This window comes from Puma concolor, chromosome A1, assembly GCF_028749965.1.
Source record: "Puma concolor isolate L17-30 chromosome A1, mPumCon1.1.hap2, whole genome shotgun sequence".
NCBI lineage: Eukaryota > Metazoa > Chordata > Mammalia > Carnivora > Felidae > Puma > Puma concolor.
Window position 1 is genome coordinate 220,454,763 of NC_141667.1, and position 25,776 is coordinate 220,480,538.

At 45.2% G+C, this 25,776-nt stretch overlaps 3 protein-coding genes across 5 annotated transcripts in view; 2 read left to right on the forward strand and 1 right to left on the reverse strand.

The window, feature by feature from the left end:
- The window catches only part of RCBTB1 (RCC1 and BTB domain containing protein 1), a 99,741-nt gene extending 76,962 nt beyond the window's left edge, over positions 1-22,779 (reverse strand). For 2 of the 3 annotated variants that reach the window (XM_086712411.1, XM_086712425.1), the window contains exon 1: positions 3,826-4,427. The gene's annotated coding sequence lies outside the window, so the exon portion shown is untranslated. Of the gene's footprint in view, positions 1-3,825; positions 4,428-16,780; positions 16,868-22,351 lie in introns of those variants that run through there. The other variant, XM_086712420.1, reaches the window with a different exon arrangement.
- LOC112861341 (ARF like GTPase 11) overlaps positions 2,686-25,776 on the forward strand; it is a 72,345-nt gene continuing 49,254 nt past the window's right edge. Inside the window, exons 1-2 of the mRNA XM_086712479.1 lie at positions 2,686-3,610; positions 22,775-22,888. Of these exons, the coding sequence (XP_086568605.1) occupies positions 3,313-3,610; positions 22,775-22,888 (412 nt within the window). The 5' untranslated portion in view covers positions 2,686-3,312. The remainder of the gene's footprint in view (positions 3,611-22,774; positions 22,889-25,776) is intronic.
- On the forward strand, positions 4,441-6,104 carry ARL11 (ARF like GTPase 11). The gene has a single exon (XM_086712502.1). It carries the CDS (start codon positions 4,441-4,443, stop codon positions 4,987-4,989), a length of 549 nt encoding a protein of 182 aa, XP_086568628.1. The 3' UTR covers positions 4,990-6,104.

A 25,776-nucleotide genomic window follows, 5' to 3' on the forward strand; every position in this document is an offset into this window, starting at 1 on the left:
AAAAACAGAGAGGGAGGCAAACCATAAGAGACTCTCAAATACAGAGAACAAACTGAGGGTTGCTGGTGGGGTGTTGGGTGAGGGGGATGGGCTAGATGGGTGATGGGCATTCAGGAGGACATTTGTTGGGATGAGCACTGGGTGTTATATGTAAGTGATGAATTGCTAGATTCTACTCCTGAAATCCTTATTTCACTATATATTAACTAACTTGGATTTAAATAAAATTAAAAACTTAAAAATAAATAAAAAATAAAAACAGTAAAACATATGCATGTGCTCCAAACTATGTAAGTACATATATAGAAAGATAGTTGCAAAAATATGCATCAAACTACTAATCCTGATTACCTCAGAGGAGGGGAGTAGTGATGTAAAGAGTGAACTTAAGAATTTTGTCCTGTAGGCATTTACATTGTTTGACACTCGAAGAAAAAACAATATATTCATCATTATTTATGTGATTTTTTTTCTTTTTATGAAAAGAAGTGAAGTAAACACTGCTCGTTGCTGCGCAGAGTGACAGTAACTCATACGGGAAATGTCAGGAAGTCTTAAGTGCTGATTTGAGTTTCTAGCTACTAAGCGACCTTCCAACCTCCTTTCTAATCAAGTTTGTTTTTTTTTTTCCCCCTGCCAACTAAAAATACACCATCCAGTTCAGGAAATGTGGCTGATTGAATAGCAGCTGCTACTGAAGACCAACTTTGCATATTGAAACAACCTTGGAAGATAAAAAGCAACAGCTCCCTGTCATCAGCTCCTGTTCTGAGGCGCGGCTGGAGCACATCACGCTTTTGGCCTCCACATTGTCCTTCCTGCACATTTTCAAGAGACAGTCCCTGGCCACTGTTTTGTTTTGTTTTCCCTTTTAGTGTCAGGAAATTTCCTGCAAATACGTAGAAGCAGAAGTTGAAGCTGCTTCAGTGCAAGTCTAACACCCTTTAGACTTTTTTTTTAAGTTTATTTATTTTGAGAGAGAGAGCATGAGAGGGAGAGGGTCAGAGAGAGAGGAAGAGAGAGAATCCCAAGCAGGCTCCACACCGTTAGCACAGAGCCCAATGCAGAGCTCAAACCCACAAGCCACGAGATCATGACTGATGTCAGATGCTTAACAAACTGAGCCACCCAGGCTCCCCACATCCTTTAGATCTTTCTCGCACTCACTATTTCAGAAAGTAGATCACCCACTGCTATTTCCTTTTCCTATTTTTTTGTTTTGTTTTGTTTTTAGAGAGAGAGAGAGATTGACTGTCAAGATACTGTTTCTGTTGGGAGGGAGACAGAGCAGAGAGAGAGGCACAGAAATTCCCTCCAACATTGCCAGGTTCCTCATTTGGTTATAAAGAGATGGTGTCACCAATAAAATGGAAACTAGGAATGGCAGAAAGGGGAGATAAGTTGTGCTGTAAATGTAAAACACTCACAGGCCACTAAAAGTGATAATAATTCTAAGTACAACTCAAAATGCAAAATAAAGACAGTTTAAGAGTCTGCAATGTATCCTATATCTAATTCTGATATATGGTGCCCTAGTCTTCATATACAAGAGTGATGCTGATTTCTCCCATTCATATGCCATGCAGTTGCACTTTGAAAAGTTTTTTGTTTTTGTTTTTTTCACTCATGTGATAGACTATACAGAGCTTTGCTTATAGCTGCTCAATAAAAATTCCATTATACTGGGGCACCTAGGTGGCTCAGTCAGTTAAGTGACCGACTTCGGCTCAGGTCATGATCTCAGTTTGTGAATTCAAGCCCACATCGGGCTCTCTACTGTAGCACAGAGCTGCTTTGGGTCCTCTGCCCGCCCCCCCCCCCCCCCCAGCTTGTTCTCTCTCTCAAAATAAATAAATAAACTTAAAAAAAATTCCATTGTATCCATAAGATATTTGAGCTGAAGGAAACCTAACAGTACCTAGTCCAACCTTTCTTCGCAAATCAATGGCTTCTTCAGCTTCTGTCCACCTCTCCTCCCTCCCCAGGACCACACAGAAGGAACTGGGGTCAGAGTGAAGGCAATGTTGCTCCCTTTGCTCCCAAGCCCCAGGCACACCTTAACCTTAGCCCCTGTGTCCTTATCATCTGCCCATTCCAGTCCTCCTGCAAACCAAATCCTGGCAGGTTCCCCAAGGATTCATCAGCTGGACAGGACTAAGTCTCAGCTTGATCTAATCGCCCTCCACCACAATAAGACAAACAAGCCTTCTTTCACACAGGTCTTTAATGCTTTGAGCCTGCTTTGGCATAACAACAAAGATTCTTTGCTTGACCAAACTTCAGTCAGGCTTCTGAAACTTCTTCTCGGCCCATCTGTACATTTCCTTGTAAAATCCAGTTTTAGCAACAACCCTCCTAAGTGTTCACCAGAACACCCTGCCCTCAATATCTAATCCCCTCAATATCTGATCGGGTTCCTCATGCCACGCCCAGGTGATGTCTGGTCACGTGACATGACTTCAGCAAGAATCCTGTTAGGTCAGCTTAGCCAGAATCTCCCCAGAACCTCTTAGTAATTTTCTATCTGCTGACCCCCACCCTGATCCTTGGCTATAAATTTCCACTTGCCCAGGCTGGCTGCAAAGTGACTATAGCCTACAGCCACAGGCACCCCAAAGAACTAAACAACAGTGACGTCGATAACAAATAACACAGTGGTGTACATAATACACTCTGTGTTTCTGACTTTTCCTAACCACTTCCTCCTGTTAAAATACCCTACAATTACAACAGGATGTTTGCTCTTTGCAAAGCACTTTCTCAGTGGGTAGCAGGCACCATGAAAGAGGAAGAGATGAATAAATCCCAGCAAGATCTCAAGTAAATCATTTACTCTGAGCCTTGTTCTTTATTTGTAAAATGGGAGAGTCATAGCTCCTAATTTGCTTCTTGACTTTTTAATGAAACGCGTGGGAAGGCAGAAAGCACAAATGCTACCTGTTACAAGAGCCAAAGCACTGCAACTGCAGATGCAAATTAGAGAGTTACAGAAAGAATCAATGGCTTCTGATTGGCCAATGTTTTAAAAATTATGTTTTCCAGGGGCGCCTGGGTGGCTCAGTCAGTTAAGTCTCTGACTTCCGCTCCGTTCATGATCTGGCTGTTCTCGAGTTCCAGCCCCGCATGGGGCTCTGTGCTGACAGTTCAGAGCCTGGAGCCTGCTTCAATTCTGTGTCTCCCTCTCTCTCTGCCCCTCCCGCACTCGTGCTCTGTCTCTCTCTCTCAAAAATAAATAAATGGTAAAAAAAAAAAAAAAAAAAAAAATCTCCAGGCTCCAGAAAAAACATCAAGGCATGTGTTCTGAGCTAAGAAATGGGGTTGGTGTTAGACTTTGCTCTATCAAGAGCTGAAGAACTGGGGACATCTCTGTGGCGCGTCCCCAGCAGGACCGCCAGGGGAGTCCAGGGGGGACTAAGGGAGGGGCTGATGAGCCTGCCCCGCCCCCGACCACCTGGGAAAGGAAGTGGGAAAGGAGAACCAGCAACGGTCACTGCATTTCCTTCACATCTCACTCTTGGGACACAACAGGACGAGGACAGAGCAGCTGCAGCTGGATGCGGGCAGACGGCCACAGAGGAGGAGCTTTTTCAGCCACAGTCTAGTAACAGAGGTAACTTTCATTTTCCTCATACCCCCCACCCCCCACCCCGGCATAAGGAAGGAACAGAACCTGTCTTATTTTCCTGAATGGGCAGCCCGAATATACCCCTGGGGGACAGATGTCCCTTCCCCTGTCCCAGCCAGGTTTCCCCTAAGTCGGGAACAGGTCTTGGTTTTAGAAACGGATTCTCGAGGAACGTGAGTCGTGCTCTAGAGGTAATTTACCTTGATGAGGCAATGGAGGAAACCACTTTGCCCCAACTTGTAAATTTGTCCCCAGGCGACAGTATTTATAAATAGCCACTGTTTACCAGGCACGGTGCTGGTCCTGAGGAGAGTTCCAGAGGCAGAAGCTTATATGAGCCGATTGGACTCTTCACTGCGTGCACTGAACTCAAGCTAGCTTCCGTTTCAGGGTTTAGGCTTACAGGAGGAAAATAGAGCCTGGAAGCCACAGACAAGCAAGAGCTGAAGCCATCTTTTGGTCATTTCTATTGAACTAGGTTATGTCTAACTAGAACTTCCTTTTGCCACTTTGCTTTAACTACCAAGGAAAGTGAGCCCGCATTCGGAGTCTTCCAGGGGGCCCTACCCTCTTCTCTGACTCAGCTCCCTCCCCACCTTCCCGAGATAGGTCAGCTCATGGTGACTCATAGGCCCTTACTTCCTGGCCCTTTCAGAGCCCTGGCCTGTGTCTGAAACCTGACCTTGTATAAACACTTCCTACTTTTGGAGTAGAGCCTCTTCTAACATTTGCCTGGATGCATGTGTGTTCCCTCAGAAAAGAATGGCTTATGTGCGCACCTGGCCTTTCTCCCCTAGGGGTTAGCAGTGGCCACCATGGGTTCTGTGAATTCCCGAGATCACAAGGCAGAGGCCCAGGTGGTGATGATAGGCCTCGACTCAGCAGGCAAGACCACGCTCCTGTACAAACTGAAGGGCCACCAGATGGTGGAGACCCTGCCCACTGTTGGTTTCAACGTGGAGCCTCTGGAAGCACCGGGGCACGTGTCTCTGACTCTCTGGGATGTGGGGGGGCAGACCCAGCTCCGGGCCAGCTGGAAGGACCACCTGGAAGGCACGGATGTCCTCGTGTATGTGCTGGATAGCACCGATGAAGCCCGCTTACCTGAGGCAGTGGCTGAGCTCATGGAAGTCCTGGATGACCCACACATGGCCAGCGTCCCTTTCTTGGTGCTGGCCAACAAGCAGGAGGCGCCAGATGCCCTGCCGCTGCTGGAGATCCGAGAGAGGCTGGGCCTGGAGAGGTTCCAGGACCGCAGCTGGGAGCTTCGGGCCTGCAGTGCCCTCACTGGCGCTGGGCTGCCAGAGGCCCTACAGAGCCTGAGGAGCCTCCTGAAATCCCGCAGCCACTGCGTGTCTACGTGAGCACAGGCGGGGCAGGGAGTGGGGAGAGCAGGAAGACGCGATCTGGGCACAGCAGCATATCTTTGCTGATACGACCTGAAAGAATCAGCTGGGCCTTAAGAATCTTAAGCTCAGTTTATCAGACGAGAAGTCCTTCTGTGCTTGGACAGGATATTTTCCTCTTGAAGCTTGTTGTCACTAGTGTTTATGTTGAAAATCAACTATGGGGCACCTGGGTGGCTCAGTTGGTTGAGCGTCCAACTTCAGCTCAGGTCATGATCTCATGGTTTGTGGGTTCAAGTCCCATGTCAGGCTCCGTGCTGACAGCTCAGAGCCCGGACCCTGCTTCAGATTCTGTTTCTCCCTCTCTCTGCCCCTCCCCTGCTCATACTCGTCTCAAAAATAAACATTAAAAAAATTTTTTTAATTACAAAGAAAAAATAAGAAAATCAACTCTTCTTTGAATAATACCCTAAGGGGCAAAAAATGCCTCCACACACTTCATTTAATAACTCATGACCCAGGGTGAACCGAGCAATTGTAATAATAGAACAATGAATGGTTGCATGGTAATTAAGATCTAAATTCACAGAGGGAACGAGGTTTCAAAATCAGATTAGAATATCTTCTGGACATGGTCACAATCTTATGAGTGATTTTTCCCTGGGAGCCTCTGGGTATATGCCGAGATCACTCTGAGTGCCAGCAGCCAGGACCAGCAGAATTGAGTAGGCGACTCTGCCCCCACAGAGTCTTGGGTTTAGAAGTTCACAGGGGCACTGAGCCCTGGGCAAGAGGCTGGAGTTAAGACCTTCCAAAATTTATCCTTTTCTCTGACCCTGATTAATTCTTCTCTACCTTTTTTTTTTTTAAGTTTATTTATTTATTTTGAGAGAGAGAGAGAGAGAGAGAGAGAGGGCAGAGGAGGGGCAGAGAGAGAAGGAGAGACAGAATCCTAAGCAGGCTCCACACTGTCAGTGTGGAGACTGACACAGGGTTCAAACCCACAAACCATGAGATCATGATCTGAACCAAAATCAGGAGTCAGTCACTTAACCAACTGAGCCACCCACACGCCCCTCTTCTCTACCTTTTATCATCCTATATTGGTCTTTGTCTAAAGCGTTTCATTTTTGTCTTTTTTTTCCTTCTCTTTTCTTCTTACAGCACACATTTTCCCTTAAAGATCAGATTAATCAAAGATTTCATTAATTCATTCATTTAATTTTAAAAAATGTATAGAACATTTTATTTGGACAAAAGGCACTGAGTTTTTAGTTATGAGCCAGGCTCTTTAGATGTCAAGTGTGAATTTTGAAAACACATGCAACAGAAATGCTTCTTTCTCATTATTAATAGTAAAAAAAGAAAGTTGAACACAGCATCCTACAAGGGTTTTCAGGTGATCTTAACCTAGGAACCACAAAGCTCCTGAAATTATTTGCAAAATATTATGCTTGGAACCTGTTTTGGGGGTGGGGTGGGGAAGAAGATCCATTTTGTGACTCGTAAAAGTTAAGAATCACTGATCTGGTCTTATCCATCATCCAACCCAGGAATACTTTCTATAATCTGAGCGTTTTTTTTTAATGTTTTATTTATTATTTTTTGAGAGAGAGAGAGAGAGAGAGAGAGCATAAGAAGGGGAGGGCAGAGAGAGAGAGAGGGAGACATAGAAACCAAAGCAGGCTTTAGGCTCTAAGCTCTCAGCACAGAGCCAGACATGGGGCTCGAACTCACAAACCATGAGATCATGACCTGAGCTGAAGTCGGACGCTTAACCGCCTGAGCCACCCAGGCACCCCTATAATCTGAGTTTTTAATGGCCAGCAGCTTATATTTGACACGTGCTCTCATGTTAAACAGCTCTATGTTTTGGAGCTACCCTGGGCTACAACTATGCTCCTTATAGCTCCCTGTCTGGAGTGACGCAGTATAAATGGGCCGTCAATACCCCTCCAACATCTGAGATCCACCCGGTCCTCCTACTCAAATTCTTCCCTTCTAACATCAGCTTAGTCATGCCGAGTTCTTTCCAGTACTTGTCAGTAGACGGTTTTCCTGTGTCAGACACAGGAAAGTGCAAAGATGCAAAGACAGATTGGACAAGGCCTTGGCCCTCATGGAGCTCTGGCTAAGAAAGCAATAAGACAAAACTCCCATAACAATGCAGATAGAGTCTCAATTCAGCAACTGTTGATTGAGCACTCACTGGGGCCAAGTTCTGTGCTCGGGGCTTTCCATAGATTATCTGTCATTCTCTCAACTCTGCAAAGTAGGTATCATTCTCATTTGGCATAATTAGAGACTGAGGTTGGGAGAGGTTGCGACTTGCTTGAGGCACAGAGCTATTAAGTGACAGATCTGGAATTTGAAACCAGATAAGTCTAGCCCAAATGATACTTGTGTTCTTCCAGGACATGTTTCTAGAAGGTTTAAGCCAAGGTTGACCTTCAGCAGATTTACGAGAGGAGCAGCCTAGTCAAAGGGAGGAGACTGCTTGGAGGTGTAAGGGGGAGTGAAGGAAGAACAAGTAAGCTGGAGTGGCCCAAGCAGGAGGCTGGAGTGAGGGGTGGGTGTATTATAATAGGAAACAAAACTGGAAAGAACTCAAGTCCAAGTTGGGGAAGATCTGGACTTTTGAAATCTGGCTCAGGGAAGCGAAACCTCTGGACTTGCCATTTAGGAAGATAACTTAGTGGCAGTGAGACAGTGGAATAAACAGAAGGGAGACACTGGAGGCAGGCAGGCAGGAAGACCCGCTAGGTGGCCTACATAGTGATACTGGAGAGGAGGGAAAGAGATGGGAAATTGAAAGCCAGTTTTAAGGGTAAAAGCTGAGAGAAGAAGAATTTGAAAACGGCTCAAGATGTTGAGTGTATGTGACAGGAGGGATCCGAATGATCTGAGAAGATGGACACAAGAGGAACAAGTTGGGGTGGGGCCAGAACTGCTGGGTTCTACTCTTGAAGCGCTGGGTGCGGATGTGTTTATAGTTTCTTCCAGATGGTTCTATGACCCACAGTCCTTGAGATGGTGAATGCCCTGCTGGATGCATTTGCTGGTTCCCATGCACAGAGCCTCCTTTCCTCATGTGATTTGTCACTTTGTATTGTGAGCTCATCTTCGGGAGCATTTGTTTTTCCTGTGTGACTCCCATGTGCCCTGGGTTGTGACAGTGTCTCTACACAGAGTGGTTTCACCTTAGTATCTATTAGGCTCCTGGAGGTTTCACCTGTTTTAGATCAAACATTATGTTAGTTTCTCTGCTTCGGGGCCCATGGGCCTCATGGGTGGCATCGATCTGGATTCTGTGCCTATGCATGGCATAGGCCCTAGTGATTCAATTTCTGACAGGTGACTCTTCTTTCTTCTTTCTCTCTTTCTTCTTTTTCTTTTTTTTTTTTTTTTAATTTTTTTAATGTTTATTTTTGAGAGAGAGAGAGAGAGAGAGAGACAGAGCATGAACGGGGAAGGGGCAGTGAGAGAGGGAGACAAAGAATCCGAAGCAGGCTCCAGGCTCCAAGCTGTCAGCACAGAGCCGGACGTGGGGCTCAAACTCACAAACTGCGAGATCATGACCTGAGCCGAAGTCAGACATTCAACCATTCAACCGACTGAGCCACCCAAGCGCCCCTCTTTTTCTTTTTTTCTTTCTTTCTTTTCTTTTCTCTTTATTTCTTTCCTTTCTTTTCTTTCTTTTTCTTTCTTTCTTTCTTTCTTTCTTTCTTTCCTTCTTTCTTTCTTTCTTTCTTTCTTTCTTTCTTTCTTTCTTTCTTTCATTTCTCTTTTTCTTTTTTTTGTACTCCTGTCCCAAGATAGATCATTTGCTTCCTCATACTTCTTTTAATGGGTAGCATTTCCCAATCTCCTTTTAAGGAAGGGATGTCTCTTTGATAATCTTGCTTTTCTACTGAGCTCAGATCAACATATTCTCTTTTCCAAGCAAGCCTAAGGCCATACCTCCTGTTCCCATGTAGGTGTTACAAGTTTAGGCCCTAGGAACTGGGCCTAAACTTGGCTTCCTTCATATCTCCATGGACTCCAGGCTCCCAGCTTACACTTAACTGCTTTGGCTGTGATTTGTCTTCATTTCTGCCACTTGAGCATATCCCTTCTTTTGTTCAAGGACAGTGTGTGTTAAAATACAATGGTTTTGGTAATAGTTTACCCAACATTTCTGTATCTCTGTAATGGGCAAGTGTCCATCAGCCATGAACTGTCTCCTGAACTGTTTTGATATATGGCAGGGAGATCTGCACTTAGGAAAATAGCTTGGGTAGCTGACTTTGGGTGGAGACAGGATCCTGAGGCAGGAAGGCAAGTTACAGAGGGAGACCGGGGTTCTTTTGCCTGACACGCACATGCTTGGCCCTGCTGGTGCAGACATCCCGTCACCACAGCGGCCATCAGACTATGGCATTTGTCTCTCTTCTCTTGACAATTGCCAGTCTCCTTTCTGACACCAGGACGCACCATGCTCTTGTCCAGCTCCAAGTGTATGTTCCCTGCTTAGATCAAAAAGAGTGGACAAGGGGCCAGCAGGTGGTACATGCCGAGAGTCCCAAATCCTTGAAGGCAGATGTGCTCTTAACAAGCCCCAGGAGAGCTCCTCTCATCACCCCACCTTGGATAAGATTTGGGAAGAAGGATAACAAAGCAAAATATCGTTAAGAACCATGCCCAGGTAGCGTTGACCGTAACTCCCTGCTGGTCTCTGCTTGGAAGGAAGGAATGTCACAGACGATTACCCAGCAGGTGAGTTCTGGGATGTTCACTATACAATCCTCTGGCCGGAAGGTGAGGTTGAGAGCCTCAGAGTCCAAGGGCAGTTCTGCTGGCCTTCTACCTCACCAGCTTCTGAGACGTTCACCTCGCGTGGGCATGGGAATCCCACAGGACGCAAGGTCCCGTAGCACCTTCCTTGGCTTTCTGATGCCCCTCTGTGCATGTTCTCCAGCCCTTCAAGTTTCCGTGTCAACGGGCGGTCCTTGTACTTACATGAGGGATGCTAGCGTGGCAGGGTCCTCCAGGGTCACACAACCTTAGGGAAGCCTCCCAAACCCCTGCTGTTTTTTAGGCATAGGATGTCTTCCTGTTTGAACCTTGCCCATGATTTTGAGGACCCTCAGGTCCCACCTCTGCAGGAAGCTCTGCCTGGATACCTCAGCCCATGTTCACCCCCCTTCCTGAACTCTCATGGTGCTGACCCCCTTCTCAGTGCCTGAAGTGGGGCTGTTCCATGTGTGGGCATGTGGCCTCCACAAGTATGGTCTAAGTTCCTAGAGATCAGGGGATGCCTTACAGCCTTTGGTCCTCTTGGAAGCCTGTAACGATATTAGGTACTGAGGGCTGCTCATTAAGCATCTGGGTGAGAAATGAATAGCTGACTGAAGCTACTGAACTGGATGAGCTGGCAGGGAGTCCTCAGGCCCTCTGAACTGTCCAGAATGAAATCCCCAAAATGAGAGCTCCAAGAGGTTCATCAGCTCGGGAGCCAAAACGCCAGGACAAACCTGCACGTCAGGCATCCTCTGTAGTACAAACAACAGGAAAAAGTCATCTGTGCTGTTTCTGGAACATGTCATGCTCAGAACCATCTGCATTTTAGTCCTAGCAGGAGAGAGAAGGCTAAGTGAGGGTAGCAGGGTGTGCTAGGAGACCTGGGGAGAGGCCAAGCCCCCAAAGGCAGCCGTTGAGAGCAGCCATGGCGCCCAGAGCCAGTGCCTGAAAGGAGGGTGCCAGGGGGTGCCCATCCTTCCTTCTGCTTCCACCTGTTAACACTGGTGGTGCTGGAGGGAGGGTGGGACTCCATCCTTTCTCAGGGCCTTCCCTGAGGACCATGGGGGAGATAGTCTTGCCTGTCCAGAAGCAAAAGTGACACTAGGTCCAGGAGAGCCCTTACTACTGGGAATTACACTCCCTTTCTTACTGGCAACTGAAAAGTAGGGCAGTCAGTAGTCAGGAGGGGAGCCTCAGCCCTTGCTTCCCCGCCTGAGACAGGCCAGCGCCCTCCAGGGCCACAGAAGCGGGAGGCAGGGGGGCAGGTGGAAGGTTTTCCCTCCTGCTCTTCTGCTCAGAGATACACATACATATTCATTACATATATATATATATATATACACACACACACACATATGTGTGTATATATATATATATATATATATATATATATACATATATATGTTTTGTTTTGTTTTTAATGGTGCTGTCCTTACCTGAGAGGTGTTTGGCCTGTTCCAATTGCCCCACACCTTTCAGATCCGTCAGCCTCCCACTAGTCCCCAAGAGCGAGTGAAGGAGCAGGAACGTGTGCCAGCGGATGTAGCTCTACATGCAGAACAGCAGGTGTCCATTTTCTTATATTGAAATGACTCTGGTCTTTCTCTTTCTGTAACACTGTGTACAGGGAGAACTGTTCTAGTTTGGAGAGCTGCTTACCCATCTGAACGTGAGGCTGAGTTTCTCCCTTTCTGGCTCACTGATTTGGAAGGGTTTTCTCCTTCCTCCCTTGGTCAGAATCCATCCTTTGCCAAGTGAGCTGCAGGCTTTGGTTTTGACTCGGTTCTGCTACGTTGTGGTTTTCAGTGGTCCGTCCTCACTGGTCTACGACATGTGCCTCCTACTGCTGAGGTGGGGTAGTTGTGTCCCTCAGTGTGGACCAGGCACCCATGCCCCGCATGTGGGTGATCCAGGACCCTATCTTTCCTTCTTGTCCTCAAGGATTTAAAACACACATTGACACTTCAAGTGTCCCTGCCCCAACCTCAGGTGGGGTGGTGAGGTCCCCTCACACAAGACTTGCACCTTCCTCAGAACCAAAATGACACAACTCGGCAGAGTGAGTGGAGAATGGGGGTGGGGCACTCCCTTCCAGAAGCCCCAGGCCCAGCCTTCAGACAGATGGAAGTCAAATAGGAACGATGAGCTATGAATGAGCTATGAATGATGAGCGTGTGCCTCTTTCTGCAGAGCCTGGCACAAGATGGGAGAGTCCCTGAATGAACAGGAGGTAGAGAGGCCAACCTAGGCTGCCTGTGAGGGCAAATACAAATTCAAAATAGGAAGCTTAACTGTCCCTGTTGAAAATAAGAGATGTCTCCCTGCATCCCTTTTCTTAGAGCATTTACTTCAGACAATTTGTAAGTTCTTTCCTCCATCTCTTTGAAATGTATGCAAATCCTTTTCAAAAATTTTTATTAATGTTTATTTATTTTTGAGAGCGAGAGAGAGAGCGTGAACAGGGGAGGGTAAAAGAGAGAGGGAGACACAGAGTTGAAGCAGGCTCCAGGCTCTGAGCTGTCAGCACAAAGCCCAACACGAGGTTTGAACCCACGAGATCATGACCTGAGCAGACGCTTAACTGACTGAGCCACCCAGGTGCCCCGTGAAATGTATGTAAATCCTTTTAAAAAGCTAAGGCTGTTGCCAGCTTTAGGACTCAGGAATGTCTTTCTCCATGATCTGGGACCAATCCCTTTGAAATGTCATCATCAAGGGAGACGGGGCCTATCTCTCAGTCTCTGTAGGAGGGTAGGAGCCTAACTGGGCAGGTGCCTCCCTCCAAGTTGCAAAACCACCTCCTGTCATAAAGATCTGAGAAGTTTGTTTCTCTTTAGGTTAAAGTCAATTACCTAACAGATGGTGACCCCAATTACCAGGTAAATCTAGGATGAACCTTGAGTGACAAATGGTGCTGTTAAGTCCTCTAACTTGAGGACTGGTTATTATGTCGGTAATAGGTTGTGTGACTGCCTAGCCATCTAAAAGAGTGAGATTCCTTCTTGTCTTTGCAATCTCTAGCCAATTGCCTATGATGCACATCACATTCTGGTTGAATGCTTATTCAGTAAGAAAACTGTTTTCTTAGGGTGCCTGGGTGGCTCAGTTGGTTAAGCATCTGACTTCTCCTCAGGTCATGGTCTTGCAGTCCATGAGTTCCAGCCCCGCATCGGGCTCTGTGCTGACAGTTCAGAGCCTGGAGCCTGCTTCAGATTCTGTGTCTCCCTCTCTCTCTACCCCCTCCACCACTCGCATTCTGTCTGTCTCTCTCTCTCAAAAATAAACATTAAAAAACCTTTTTTAAAAAAAGAAAACTGTTTTATTTCTGTACTACCTTTGTGGAGAGGTTTTCCGGGTTGGCAGGAGATTTGATTTTAATTATATTTCCCCAACAGCTCCCATTGGTTTGGTTCTGTGAACTTCTGGTTGTACCCATGATGAGTACAATCACATTGGTAAGGGGTAATCAACCGGAATGCATGCTAGAAGGTTTCTAGAGGACACTTAATTAGGAACGAGGAACATGAGTTCAGTATGACCCATGGCATTCTCCTCTCACAAGATCATGGAAACCTGTGACTGCCTTCAACTTACTGAGAGAAGGATTTCTTGGTGTGGTGAAGCGTGACCCCTGCATCCCTTTCCCACACGGCTCGTAAAAGCAGCAGCTGAGGAAAAACAAAATAATTTTAGAAAGGAAAAAAAAGGAGTCTTTCATTTTTACCTCATTGTCTTGATTTCCACTCCTCTGACACATTCACCCCCAAGGAAATTTGGCTATGTAGCTACAGAGCATAAGTATTTAAAACTTTTCCATGAAGAAATGGCATTGTTCTGCCTCAGATTTCAAGCTAGGACCTCATAATGAATCCTTCTCCCTCCCCTGACCCCCCTCCCCCCACCCCTGCCACAATTTGGAGCCTGGAAACATCCATGTGGATATTTCTGCAACCTACTTCAAGCATGAAATCACAAATCTAAACAAATTAATTCTCATAAAAGCATTTCCCATTCTTCAAATAAAAGGAGGCATAATGATTATAAATTATCTCCAGATTATGAACATTGACACTATGTCATTTTGCCATTTTTACCTACCTTTTTGAATTCCACAAACTTCATTAAATGTTAACCTAACCAGGAGGGAAAATATAAAGAATATAAAGAAATGTACATAAAGATTTTCAGGGTTACAAAAATTCTTCCGTGAGAGAATCACTACCAAGATGGAGCTACAGCACCTTGCCCACCCCCCCTCCACTTTGCTCAAATCGGTATTGTCTAAATGCAGTCAAGTGCGCTGGCTTGGAGTCTGGCCATAAAGTCAGTCAGAACTGACTAGTACACCACCTCTGTGCCTCACCAACTCCGTAACCTGGGGCAGATTTTTTAGCCCAATGAAGTTCCAGCTGCCTCATCTACAGAATGGGAATGATAATAGGGGGTACCTCACAAAGTTCTTGTGAGAATTCAGTGTGGTAATTGCGTCCATGTAGTCAACTCGCATCTCTTGAGCACCCACTATGTGCAAAACACTGAACTATGTACAAGAGCTACAGGACGAAGGAGACACGTGGTCCCTGGCCTCTAAAAAAAAAAAATGTAGTCTAGCTTTCGATGTGGGACAACAATGAAGTCATGCTAAAATGCATACGAAACACAGAGTTCTGGGGGCCCAGACTTTTCTTGCAGATCCCTTCTGCCACCCTTAGGATTTTCCAGACCCAGCCTTGCTCTGGAGTAAAGAGGGTGTCACTGCTGGTGAGAGAGTGGCTGGGGGGTGGGGGGAAGGAATGGGACTGAGGTCAAAAGACAGCAAGATAGCTCTTCTGAATTCTGAAACTCTGGACACTTAGCCTCCATCTGCCTTCTTACCACATCTACTAACATCTCTATTTCAGTGCTTCTCTTCTGCCCCTTCCTGGCCCAGAGCACGTTCACTATGAGTACTGGAAGCCTACAATTAGTTTCTCCTCCATGCACTTTATTTTTTTATTACCTGAGTATAGCTGACACACAATGCTACATTTTTTCAGGCGTACAACATAGTTATTGGACAAGTTTATGCATTATGCTTTGTTCACCACATTTAAATGCACCCTCCTCTTATAAAGGCTAGTAGGTTGAACGCATAGGAATGATTTCAGAAGACTGGAAATTGAATCCCACACTCAATTCCACTTCTCTTTGAAATTCTACGTTTACAGGTTCATCCTTTGGACTTAGTTTTTAAAAGAAAATTTACCAGAAGAAGGGCAGCAAGGATAGTTAGTTATCTGCACTTTAATGGGAATGAATTCTCAAGATCTTTGCAGGAGAGGTTTTGCTAAGAAAGCAAAGCTTAAAGTTGAGAACAGTTGAAAAACATAAGAAGTGCTCCCAGAAAGGAAAAAGCTGGAACTTCACAACTTTGCTTGAGGCCATGTGAATGTGGGCCACATGCCTCTCATTGTTCCCACAGCAAGGACCTACTGTGTGCAGAAAGAAGACCCCCGAGGGAAGGTCTGGGTGTGTGGGACTGCCACCTTCTCACCTTTTCTTACTTAGAAAAGATGGCCCTGAGCCCAGGAGTGGAGAGCTGACTGGTTAGCCTGGGAACACCCCTCTGGAATGGGGAGTGAGCAGAGGATTAACAATCTGGATTCTCCTTCCTCCCACCCTCCCATGCTCTCCATCAGAGGTTGGTCTCCCAGGGTGTAGAGCAGAGTAGACAACGGTGGGGGATGGAAAATGGAAAATAAGTAGTCCAAGCGCTTTTACTTCTGTCAGTAGAGTGTGCTAAAGTAAAAGAGACAAGTAGCCAGAAGGTAGCGTCATTCTTTAATTGGAAAAGCCACTTTTTCCTCAGTTGTATCCTGCACTTTGAGCAGGGCTTCTCCAAGTGCAGCCAACACCATGACCCAGGCGGAAGAACTGAAGCTCACAGAATTCCATGGGCCTGATCTTAGCTGGGGAGGGAGTTGATTCTTTTAAACCAGCATTCCAAACTCTTCAAGTAAGACATTCACAAAGATCCACCCTTCTACCACTTAGGGATAAGATTAAGTTCTCCAGGGATCAGATGATCCCTAGGAATCAAGAGCTCTGGGCTGTGGGGGTGAGAAGACCGCTGGTTGTTTTTGTTCTGACACAGCCGTGGGTCACAAGGTTCTTACACAAGCTTTGAGGTGGCCTGTCATACCACGAGCCCTTCCTTCCCCTCAGCCAGTGGTGATGACTCAGATTTCAGAAAGGAGTTCAACCAGTAGATTCATCTTGGGGCACTTCTCAGCCATTTTCTAGATTAACATTAAGAGCTAGTTCCAGACCTGATTGAAAAGCCTGGACACTCACTCCCCAGGCTCTGCTTGAAACACTCCAGTGAATTCAGCCTAGAATATGATTAATATACTACCTGAAGGGGGTCATTAGCAGGGACAAAGAAAGAAAGCTGTGGAGACTTGTGGTTTAAGGTTTTGAAATACAACATACATGTAACTCTACTATCTGCCCAAACCTCATCAGCAGGAGGGCAAAGGGATTAAAAAAAAAGAAAAAAAAAAAAAGGGCCAAACCCCACAAGGATGAAGAAAACGGAAGAGAGGGTAGCAGGCTTGAGATAGCAATAGTATTATGGAAGATGGAAAGTGATCTCATAGACCAGACAAAGTGGAAACCTAAGTTGGCTGGGCTTTGGGGTGTGTGTGTGTAGCTCAAAGGACTTCCTCTGTGCTAAGCTCTAGTCTAAGTGTTGAAGGTATATTAAGTCATATAATCCTCCAACAATGCTAGAATTTGTGTCCTGATTTTGGAGATGAAGCACAGACCCGTTAGATAACTTGCCCAGGTCACACAGCAGAAGCTGCAGAGGTGTGGCCCAGAGACCACGCTCTATAGTCTCACAGTGATGAGCAAGTGATTAGCTGCACCAAACCCCAAGCGATCTCCAGACCTGAAATACCAGGGAGCTTCAAAATGGGGCTGAAAACGGAATTGCTGGGAAGCCCATATGAAGAGACAGACCCTCAGACTCCTTCACTATTTTACTCACGCCAGGCAACTGTCCCTGTGCTCCCTGGTAGGCTGCCGTTGGTTTATTTGCTGGAGGCATTACCCAGTTGAGGATGGTGTGAGACACCTATGAAAACAGGAGAATTCAGTGAAAGATTGTGAATTGACTGGTGAGACTGCGCAGATCCCTTCCCCATTTAATTCCCGTGTGCTGGCAGTGAGGTTTACACACCCCAGGCAGGGACTGGGGGCTCTGGAGTTCTAGACAGAACTAGAGAGAAGGAACATGACATTGACATTTGAAGGTCCTCTGATGAAACAGTGGGCTCACCAAATGATGGGCCCAGGGTTCGCACAAGCTTCTAGCAGCTCTTTGGTATCTTCTTCTTTTTTTTCCACCTCCATTTTTACTATGGAAAAAGGTGAACAAATTCCAAATATAATGAACACCCATATACCTACCTCTTAAGTTCTACAATAGTTAGCATCTTAACATATTTGCTTTATCTTTATTTATTTATTTTTTAATAAATGTTTATTCATGTTTGAGAGAGAGAGAGCATGAGCAGTGGATGGGGCAGAGACAGACAGGGAGAGAGAGAATCCCAAGCAGGCTCTGCAACGCCAGTGCAGAGCCCGATGCAGGGCTTGAACTCATGAACCATGAGATCATGACCTGAGCTGAAGTCAGACACTTAAGTGACTGAGCCACCCAAGCACCCCTTTGGTTTATCTGTATCTTTTTTTTTTTTTTTTTAACATTTATTTATTTTTGAGACAGAGAGAGACAGAGCATGAACGGGGGAGGGGCAGAGAGAGAGGAAGACACAGAATCGGAAGCAGGCTCCAGGCTCTGGGCCATCAGCCCAGAGCCTGACGCAGGGCTCGAACTCACAGACTGCAAGATCGTGACCTGAGCTGAAGTTGGACGCTCAACCGACTGAGCCACCCAGGCACCCCGGTTTATCTGTATCTTTAGGTAGAAGTGTGTACATAACGTTGTTTCTCTGAACCATTTGAAAATGAGCTGCAGACATTATGATATTTCACCCCTGCATATTTCAGTATAAGGACATCATCATACATAATTAAAATCCACACATAATCCATGGTCAGGCTTAAGAAAATTTAAAATAATTCCCTAATATATTCTAATATTCAATCCATATTCAAATTTCCCCCATTGTTCCTAGAATGTCATTGCATTTGGTTATTATGTCTCTTTATTCTCCTTCCTAGAACAGTCCTCTTCCTTTTATTTGCCCCACAGTGTTATCTTTTTTGAAGGGACCAGGCCACTTAACTGAAGGAGGGTCCTGATTGTTTCCTTGTGGTATCATTTAACTTGTCCCTGTATCTCTTGTAAATCCTGTCAACTGGAATTTATATCTAAAGGCATGAATACATTCAGATAAGGTGTTTTTGACAAGTCCTATAGGTGAAGCTTTCTACCTCATATTGCATCCCATCAGGAGATAACATCTGCATATCTTACTAGTGGTGAAGCTAAGTTTGGTGAAGGCAGGTACTGCTAGATCTGTCCACTGTAAAGCCACACTTTGCCCTTCACGAGGGCCATGGATAATGCCTGGCACAGTGTGGATGTCCTAGGCAAGGCATTACTCAAATGAAAACAGACAATAAAGGTTGACAGAACTTGTGACAAAGAGCCTCTAACATGAAAGAGAGAGACAAAACAAAAGTAACTCAGGAAAAAGAGATCATTGCAGGAAACAAAAGAAAACTTCCCACAAACAATAAAAATCCTTAGAAATAGTCAGGGCACCTGGGTGGCTCAGTTGGTTAAGTGACTGACTCTTGATTTCAGCTCAGTTCATGATCTTACAGTTCATGAGATTGAGCCCTGTGTAAGGCTCCACACTGACAGTGCGGAGCCTGTATGGGATTCTCTCTCTCCCTCTTCCTCTGTCCCTCCCCCAATCACACTCTCTCTTTCTCTCTCTCTTAAAAATAAGATGAACTTAAAAATATGTATGTCCTTGGAAATAAGAATAGATATCACACCCATGAGGCAAATTGCTATAAAAAATATTTAGATAACAAGAAAGAGTTCTTGGAATCTACATGGAAAAATCTAACACAAAGTTGGGAGATGAAGTAGAAATAAAAATCCCCTAAAAAATAGAATAAAATATAAGGGATATAGAACAGGAAATTAAAACATAAGAACACTAGAGAACTAGTCCAAAAGTTTGGCATCAGAATAATGGGTATGCCAGAAATACAAAAAAGTAAAGGGGGATGAATTATCAGAAATATAAAACATGAACATTTCCCAGAACATATGAATTTCTACCTTGAAAGGGTCTATAGAGGGCCTAATACAATACATTTTATAAAGATAAATACAAAAACTTAATACTGGGAAATTTCAGAACATCCTAAAAGAGAAAAACAGGTCACATACAATAGATCAAGAATCAGAACCGTGTTGGGGCGCCTGGGTGGCGCAGTCGGTTAAGCGTCCGACTTCAGCCAGGTCACGATCTCGCGGTCCGTGAGTTCGAGCCCCGCGTCGGGCTCTGGGCTGATGGCTCAGAGCCTGGAGCCTGTTTCCGATTCTGTGTCTCCCTCTCTCTCTGCCCCTCCCCCGTTCATGCACTGTCTCTCTCTGTCCCAAAAATAAATAAACGTTGAAAAAAAAAAATTTTTTTAAAAAAAGAATCAGAATCGTGTTAAACTTCTTTTTAAAAAAATTTTTTTTAATGCTTATTTTTTTAAATTTTTTTGTGTTTATTTCTGAGACAGAGAGAGAAAAAGAGAGCATGAGTGGGGGAAGGGCAGAGAGAGAGGGAGACAGAATTAGAAGCAGGCTCCAGGCTCTGAGCTGTCAGCACAGAGCCTGACACGGGGCTTGAACTCACATAAGATCATGACTTGAGCTGAAGTCAGTCGCTCAACTGACTGAGCCACCCAGGTGCCCAATGCTTATTTTTTTTGAGAGAGAGAGAGAGAGACATAGTGAGAGTGGGGGAGGGGTAGAGACAGAGGGAGACACAGAATCCGGAGCAGGCTCCAGGTTCCGAGCTGTCAGCACGGAGCCCGACTTGGGGATTGAACCCACAAACCATGAGATCATGACCTAAGCCGAAGTCAGATGCTTAACCAACTGAGCCACCCCAGTGCCCCAGAATAGCATTAAACTTCTTAATAACTATACTGAAATCTTAAAGGATAATGGAGCAAGGCCTTCAAAGTTCCGAGAGCAATTAAATTAATTAATTAATTAAAATGTGTATTTATTCATTTTGAGAGAGAGAGATAGGGAGAGGGGCAGAGAAAGGGGAGAGAGTCAGATGCTTAACTGACTAAGCCACTCAGGCGCCTAAGAGCAATTTTAGCAATGAAACTGGACTATACCCCCTAGAATAAAATAAATATCTGTGAATCCATGCTGATGTGAAGAATAAATGGATGACTAAATAAATGTAAGAGAAGCGACAGCTCTACCTTACAAAAATTCCATTAACAAATGTAAAAGGAGGAAAACAGAAAATTACCATTAAGAACATTACAGTAATAATTGTTGTAGGCAAGATTCACCAATTGAGGCTAAAATTAGTGGGTGAAAGTTTGAAGATAAACAGGATATCTGCATAGTTTTAAAGTATATTCACCAGAGGTTCCTCAAAAAATTAAAAATAGAACCACCATATGATCCAGTAATCACATCATCGAGTATTTACTCAAAGAATATGAAAACACTAATTTGAAAGGATATATGCACCCCTATGTTTATCACAGCATTGTTTACAATAGCCAAATTAATGGAAGCAGTCCAAGTGTTCATCAATAGATGAATGGATAAAGAAGAGGTGGTGGAATATCATTCAGAGAAATGAATGAAATCTTGCCATTTGCAACAACATGGAAGGAGCTAGAGAGTACAATGCTAAGTGAAATAAGTCAGAGAAAGACAAATACCATATAATTTCACTCATATGTGGAATTTAAGAAACAAAACAAATGAACAAAAGGTAAAAAAGAGAGATAAACCAAAAAAAACAGACCCTTAACTATAAAGAACAGACAGATGGTTACAAGGTGTGGGAGGGGGATGGATGAAAGAGGTGATGTGGATTAAGAAGTGCACTTGTGATGAGCACTGGGTGCTGTAACGAAATGCTGAATCACTATATTGTACACCTGAAACTAACGTAGCATTGTATGTTAACTATAATGAAATTAAAGTAATAATAATAAAAACTATGCCCACCACTATATTTATTAATTATGAAAAGAAAAATCTCCACTTACAGTGGAGAAAACTGGCCCAAACCATATAGCCAAGTGGTCAATATTAACATCGTCAGTAATAAGTTATACCACCTTCACACACCCCTGATCGGATGCACTAAGAAGGGCATTCTTGCAAAAAAATTTCTTGCCAAAATTTTGTCACCTCAGTCTAATTATGAGAAATCAGAAAAATATAAATTGTGGGATGTTCTACCAAATAACTGACCACTATTCTTCAAAACTGTTAAGATCATGAAAGACAAAGTAAAACTAAGGAACTGTTCCAGATTGGAAGAGACTAAGTAGACTCCACAACTAGATGTAACGTGGGATCCTAGAATGGACCCTAGAAAAATAAAATGACATTATTGGGAAAACTGATGAAATCCATAGTCTGTAACTCACTTAATACTAGTGTATCCAAATTAATGTCTTCGTTTTTATCATTGTACCATGGCTATGTTAGATGTTAGCATGGGGGGAAGCTCAGTAAAGGCATTACATAGAATGCTAATGTTTTTGCAACATTTCTGAAAGTCTAAAATTAAATTCAAAATAAAAAGTAAGAAAAGAGACATTCTGAGGGAAAATTATTGCCAACCTAGAATGTTATACCTAAGCAAACTATCAATCAATCATGCAGATGGAATAATGACATTTTCAGACAAGTAAGGTCTCATGAACCTTTTCTCAGGAGGCTATGAGTAGTTGTGCTCCCTCAAGAGGATAGACCAAAATGAAGACACAGGATACAGGTAGCATGGAATTCAACACTAGAGGGTAGCAAAGGAGTTTCCAGAACAACAGCTATGCAGAGGCGTCCATAGCAACCTGTATAGCTGGAAGCAAGAGAACGAATGGTTCCCAGCAGGCTGTCTCAAGCCATCAGACGAAACTAACAGTTGACCTTATGCTTGATTGTATCAGTGAAGTTTTCAGTATTGACAGTTTAGGTTGTCTTATTGATAAGTATGTGGAAAACCACGCAAACAAATATGCAAAGAAGGGCAATTATCAAAAGGTTGCACTGAAAAGAAATGTACCCATAGTATATTAAATGGCCCAGTTGTGAACAATTTTTTTTTCATATTCACAACAATGTGCATACCAACTATTCATTTAACCAAACTATCTATATTGGGAATACGGGGGAAGGGATATATGTGTGGGGGTGGAAATGGGGGACAGTGCAAGAGAGTTAAATTCTTATCTTCCAAGGTAAGAAAAAAATAGGTTGTGTCTAAAGTTGAAAAATCAAGAAACAGCAACAGAAACATGGGGGAAGAAAGCAGGGAAAACATCAGAACACACAGCTAAAACAGTTGTTGTCTTGGGTAAGGCAGATCCTCACCTGGCTGCTCCAGGGGCTCTCACTCCCTCAGTGCTTTCGTTGGTGCACATTTGTCAGAACATAAAGGTTCACCACCCTTAGCCATGGAAGAGTTACTTGGTCGCCATGTTGCCCTTCTGCTGCCTGCTCCCTCTACACTCCTCGGGAACACTCTGGGTGGCGTCCTGGTTCTCTGGCTCAGGGAGCCTGTGAGCATCTTGAAGAGCTTCCCAGGAGAGAACTGTTGTGAAAAACAATCACTAGACAGTGAAGATGTGAAGACACAGGAGAATCCTCTCTCCTCACCTGTTGCCCTAGGATGGCTCAGCTACTAGGCAGACAGGAATGTAGCAGAAAGCCAGGGCTGAATGGAATTAGGACTGGGAAGATGGGCCAACCGGGGCTGTTCCCCCCACCCACACACACATTTTTTTTTCCTTTCAGACTTACCTTCAAGAGTTTCCCAGGACTTCTGGGTTCCCTGGAGCATCTCTGCAACAAAATGCTGCTGTAGCAATGGTCAGAAGAAACCCTTTAGCCCTTTCCTATGTACCACAGGTGAGCATGGTGGTACTATTGGCCCCAGTTCTTCACTCCTTTCTCCACCCACTCCCTTACTATAGCCTCATCATGGATGGAGTGTCCTTTCGCGGGGACTTTGAGCTTGGCCATGTGACTTTCTTTGGCCAATGGCTGGTAGTAGACGTGATACAGCAGGGATGGAAGTGTTTTGCACACTGGGACTTCTCTCTTCTGCTTCTGCTGGCACCATCAGAAGAACAAGCTTTGGTTAGTCTGCTAAGGAGGACAGGATGAGAGACATGTAGAGCAAAGCCACCAACGTGGTCCAGAGACCTGATGTGAGAGGCAGAGCCACTCAGCCATTGCAGCCGGAGCAGAGTTGACCAGTTGAGCCCAATTCAGATCAGCCAAATCCCAGACAACACACAGAGCTCTGAAGACAAATGCTTATTGTTGCATTGAACTGAGGAGACTTTTGTGGGGTTTTTTTTTTTTACCCCCTTGGCGCTAGCTGACTAACACAGGCACTGGACTGTTTTATATCAAGATTTCACAAGCTTATAAAATAATACTCAGGGATGGTATTCCAAGTATGAGTCAGGAAAACAGCTTAAATCATTTATGAGCTAAGGAAAGGAGTTATAGCTTCAGAAAGGTGTGGCAGATGGTAAAGATATCCTACCTTACTTAAGCGTATGCTTTACCCTTTAAACCCAAGAGAGTCCAACATAAATGCAGTCATGTCAAGGGAATATGCCCCCCTGGATGTGGAGGGGGAGAGCACAGTGACATTGGCTACTTCTCAGTTTTAAGTTGTGTGAAATTGCACTTTAAAATTCTGACATTCCTTGGTCTTCCAATTTCACATGTTCTTGGGGTGTCCCTGGCCATAAAACTCTTTCCCATCCTGGCGATGTTTCGTTGATCCAACGTGAACGCAAGGATTAGATGGTGTGCTGAGAGCAGGTTTTAGAAAGAGGCGAAGAGCAGGCAATGGAATTCAGAGGCCAGAGATCCTGGGATGGACTCAAAGCAGAGGCTCCAGTATGATGATCACAAAGCAGAGAGGAAGAAACCATCATGAAGCAGAGGGGGAAATGCACCTTGGTTGGACAGGACCCGCTGGGACCTAATCACACCCAGGCCAATAACAAGCATCCCCATCCAGGCAGCAGTGTTGGCTCTTCTTGGACCAGGGCTGACAGGTGGGAGAGACTGGGTGGTGAGAATCCTGTGTGGGACTATGGACAGGAAGAAAACCAGAGAGGAAGGACAGGTATATTTGAGGGCTGTGGTCTACAACTGGTTTGGATTTAAGAAAAAACAAAAATGGAGTAAGACATTTTCAGACTGCCAGCCAGGATAGCCAGGGCTAAAGTCTTCCAAATCAGGAATGAAGCTGTATGAGACCTGTTCACCTAATAAAAGGTTCCTGCCAGGCCCAGGGCATTCCAAGCAGAAGTCAGGGAGCACAGGATAAGGAACCAGAAGGGAAGAAAGCAGGAAAAACAAGCAGATCACTCTCCAATGGGATCCCAGCTCGAAGGTGAACTGCACCCTCTGGGTGTCGATCTGAGTGGACAGTGAAGATGGGAAGACACAGGAGAATCCTCTCTCCTCTCCTGTTGCCCTAGGATGGCTATTAGGCAAACAGGAACGTGGCAGAGTGCCAGGGCTGAGTGGGATTAGGACTGGGGAGATGGGCCAACCGGGGCTGGCTCATGATGGGATGAGCTCAGGTCCACTTTGGGGAGGGATTGGTATCCTAGGAGATGCCATCTGGGGTGGAATGCGGCCATGAGTCAAGGCAGCTGACAGCTCTCAGGAGGTAGCTATGCTTCCCAAAGTGGGTTCTGTGGAGCTCTAATCTGAAGGACAGGAAGTGCTGTTGACTTGAAAAGAGGCCTCCATGGTCCAACAAACTTGGGAAATCCTGGGTTCGATGAAATTAAACAGGTTATTCCACTAGAGGACATCTCAGAGCTCTTACTATGATGATGGGAATCACCAATCTTAGAGACTGATCACAACCATGGAACTCTTTCTACACAGAATATGACACTGAACTAGTGAGTTATGGACAACAACCACTTTCAGCATGGGGGCCGGGAAGGAACCGGGGGCCAGTACTCACAGGGAAAGGACCTCGTTCCTTATATGTCGGCACCAACACCACCACTGACCGCCAAGGTCCTCTTCACTGGCTAGGTCTACTTAGGCTTTCAGGGTCAACAGGCAAATGAGCTGAGGCTCGAGACAGATTCTGCCCACCCCCCAGGGAAATGGCTCACTAAACAAAGAAAAGCAGGGAGTGATCCAGTGAAAAGGTATGTAGGCACCCAGCCGGGAGGCTGGAACCCAGTGGGCCCACAGATCCATGGTGTGAAACACCAGGATCACACTGACAGCAGCCCCTCCCCATCAGCTGGAGACCTCGAGGCTCACGGAGGCATGCCTGGGCTCCAGAGATGCTGGGGCAGCCGTGGAGAGGACAAGCCCAGGGGGTCCAGCTCAGCTGCTCCAGGTAAAATGCAGGAGAGCACGACTTGGATCGACTTGGATCGTAGCTCTTGCCCACTCCCTCACTGCAGAAAGCTCGGTCACTTCATTGTTCCCGTCTCTCCAGGTCTCTCATGGTGCTGATACCATTCTATCCAAGTGCTGGTGAAAACACCCTCTTCCCTGAAGCGCAGACAGAATGTTTCCTTGGAAAGGAAACAGATGCCAAGGACAAGGCATCACAAAAGCATTTGCAGCACCAAATAGTTGTACCAGGGAACTCAAATCCAGGTTCGGAGGGTCCGATTGACAAAGCATCTGGGCACACAGCCTTTTCCATTTTTACCTTTTTTTCTCTCTCTGATGTGCCTGCTTGGAAGCCCCAGGTTTGAGCACTTGGTGAGTTTAATAGTTGGTTCGGAGAT

What these genes read in the sequence shown, in the direction of transcription:
- ARL11 (XM_086712502.1), top strand. Translation starts at nt 4,441, where the DNA reads ATGGGTTCTGTGAATTCCCGAGATCACAAGGCAGAGGCCCAGGTGGTG.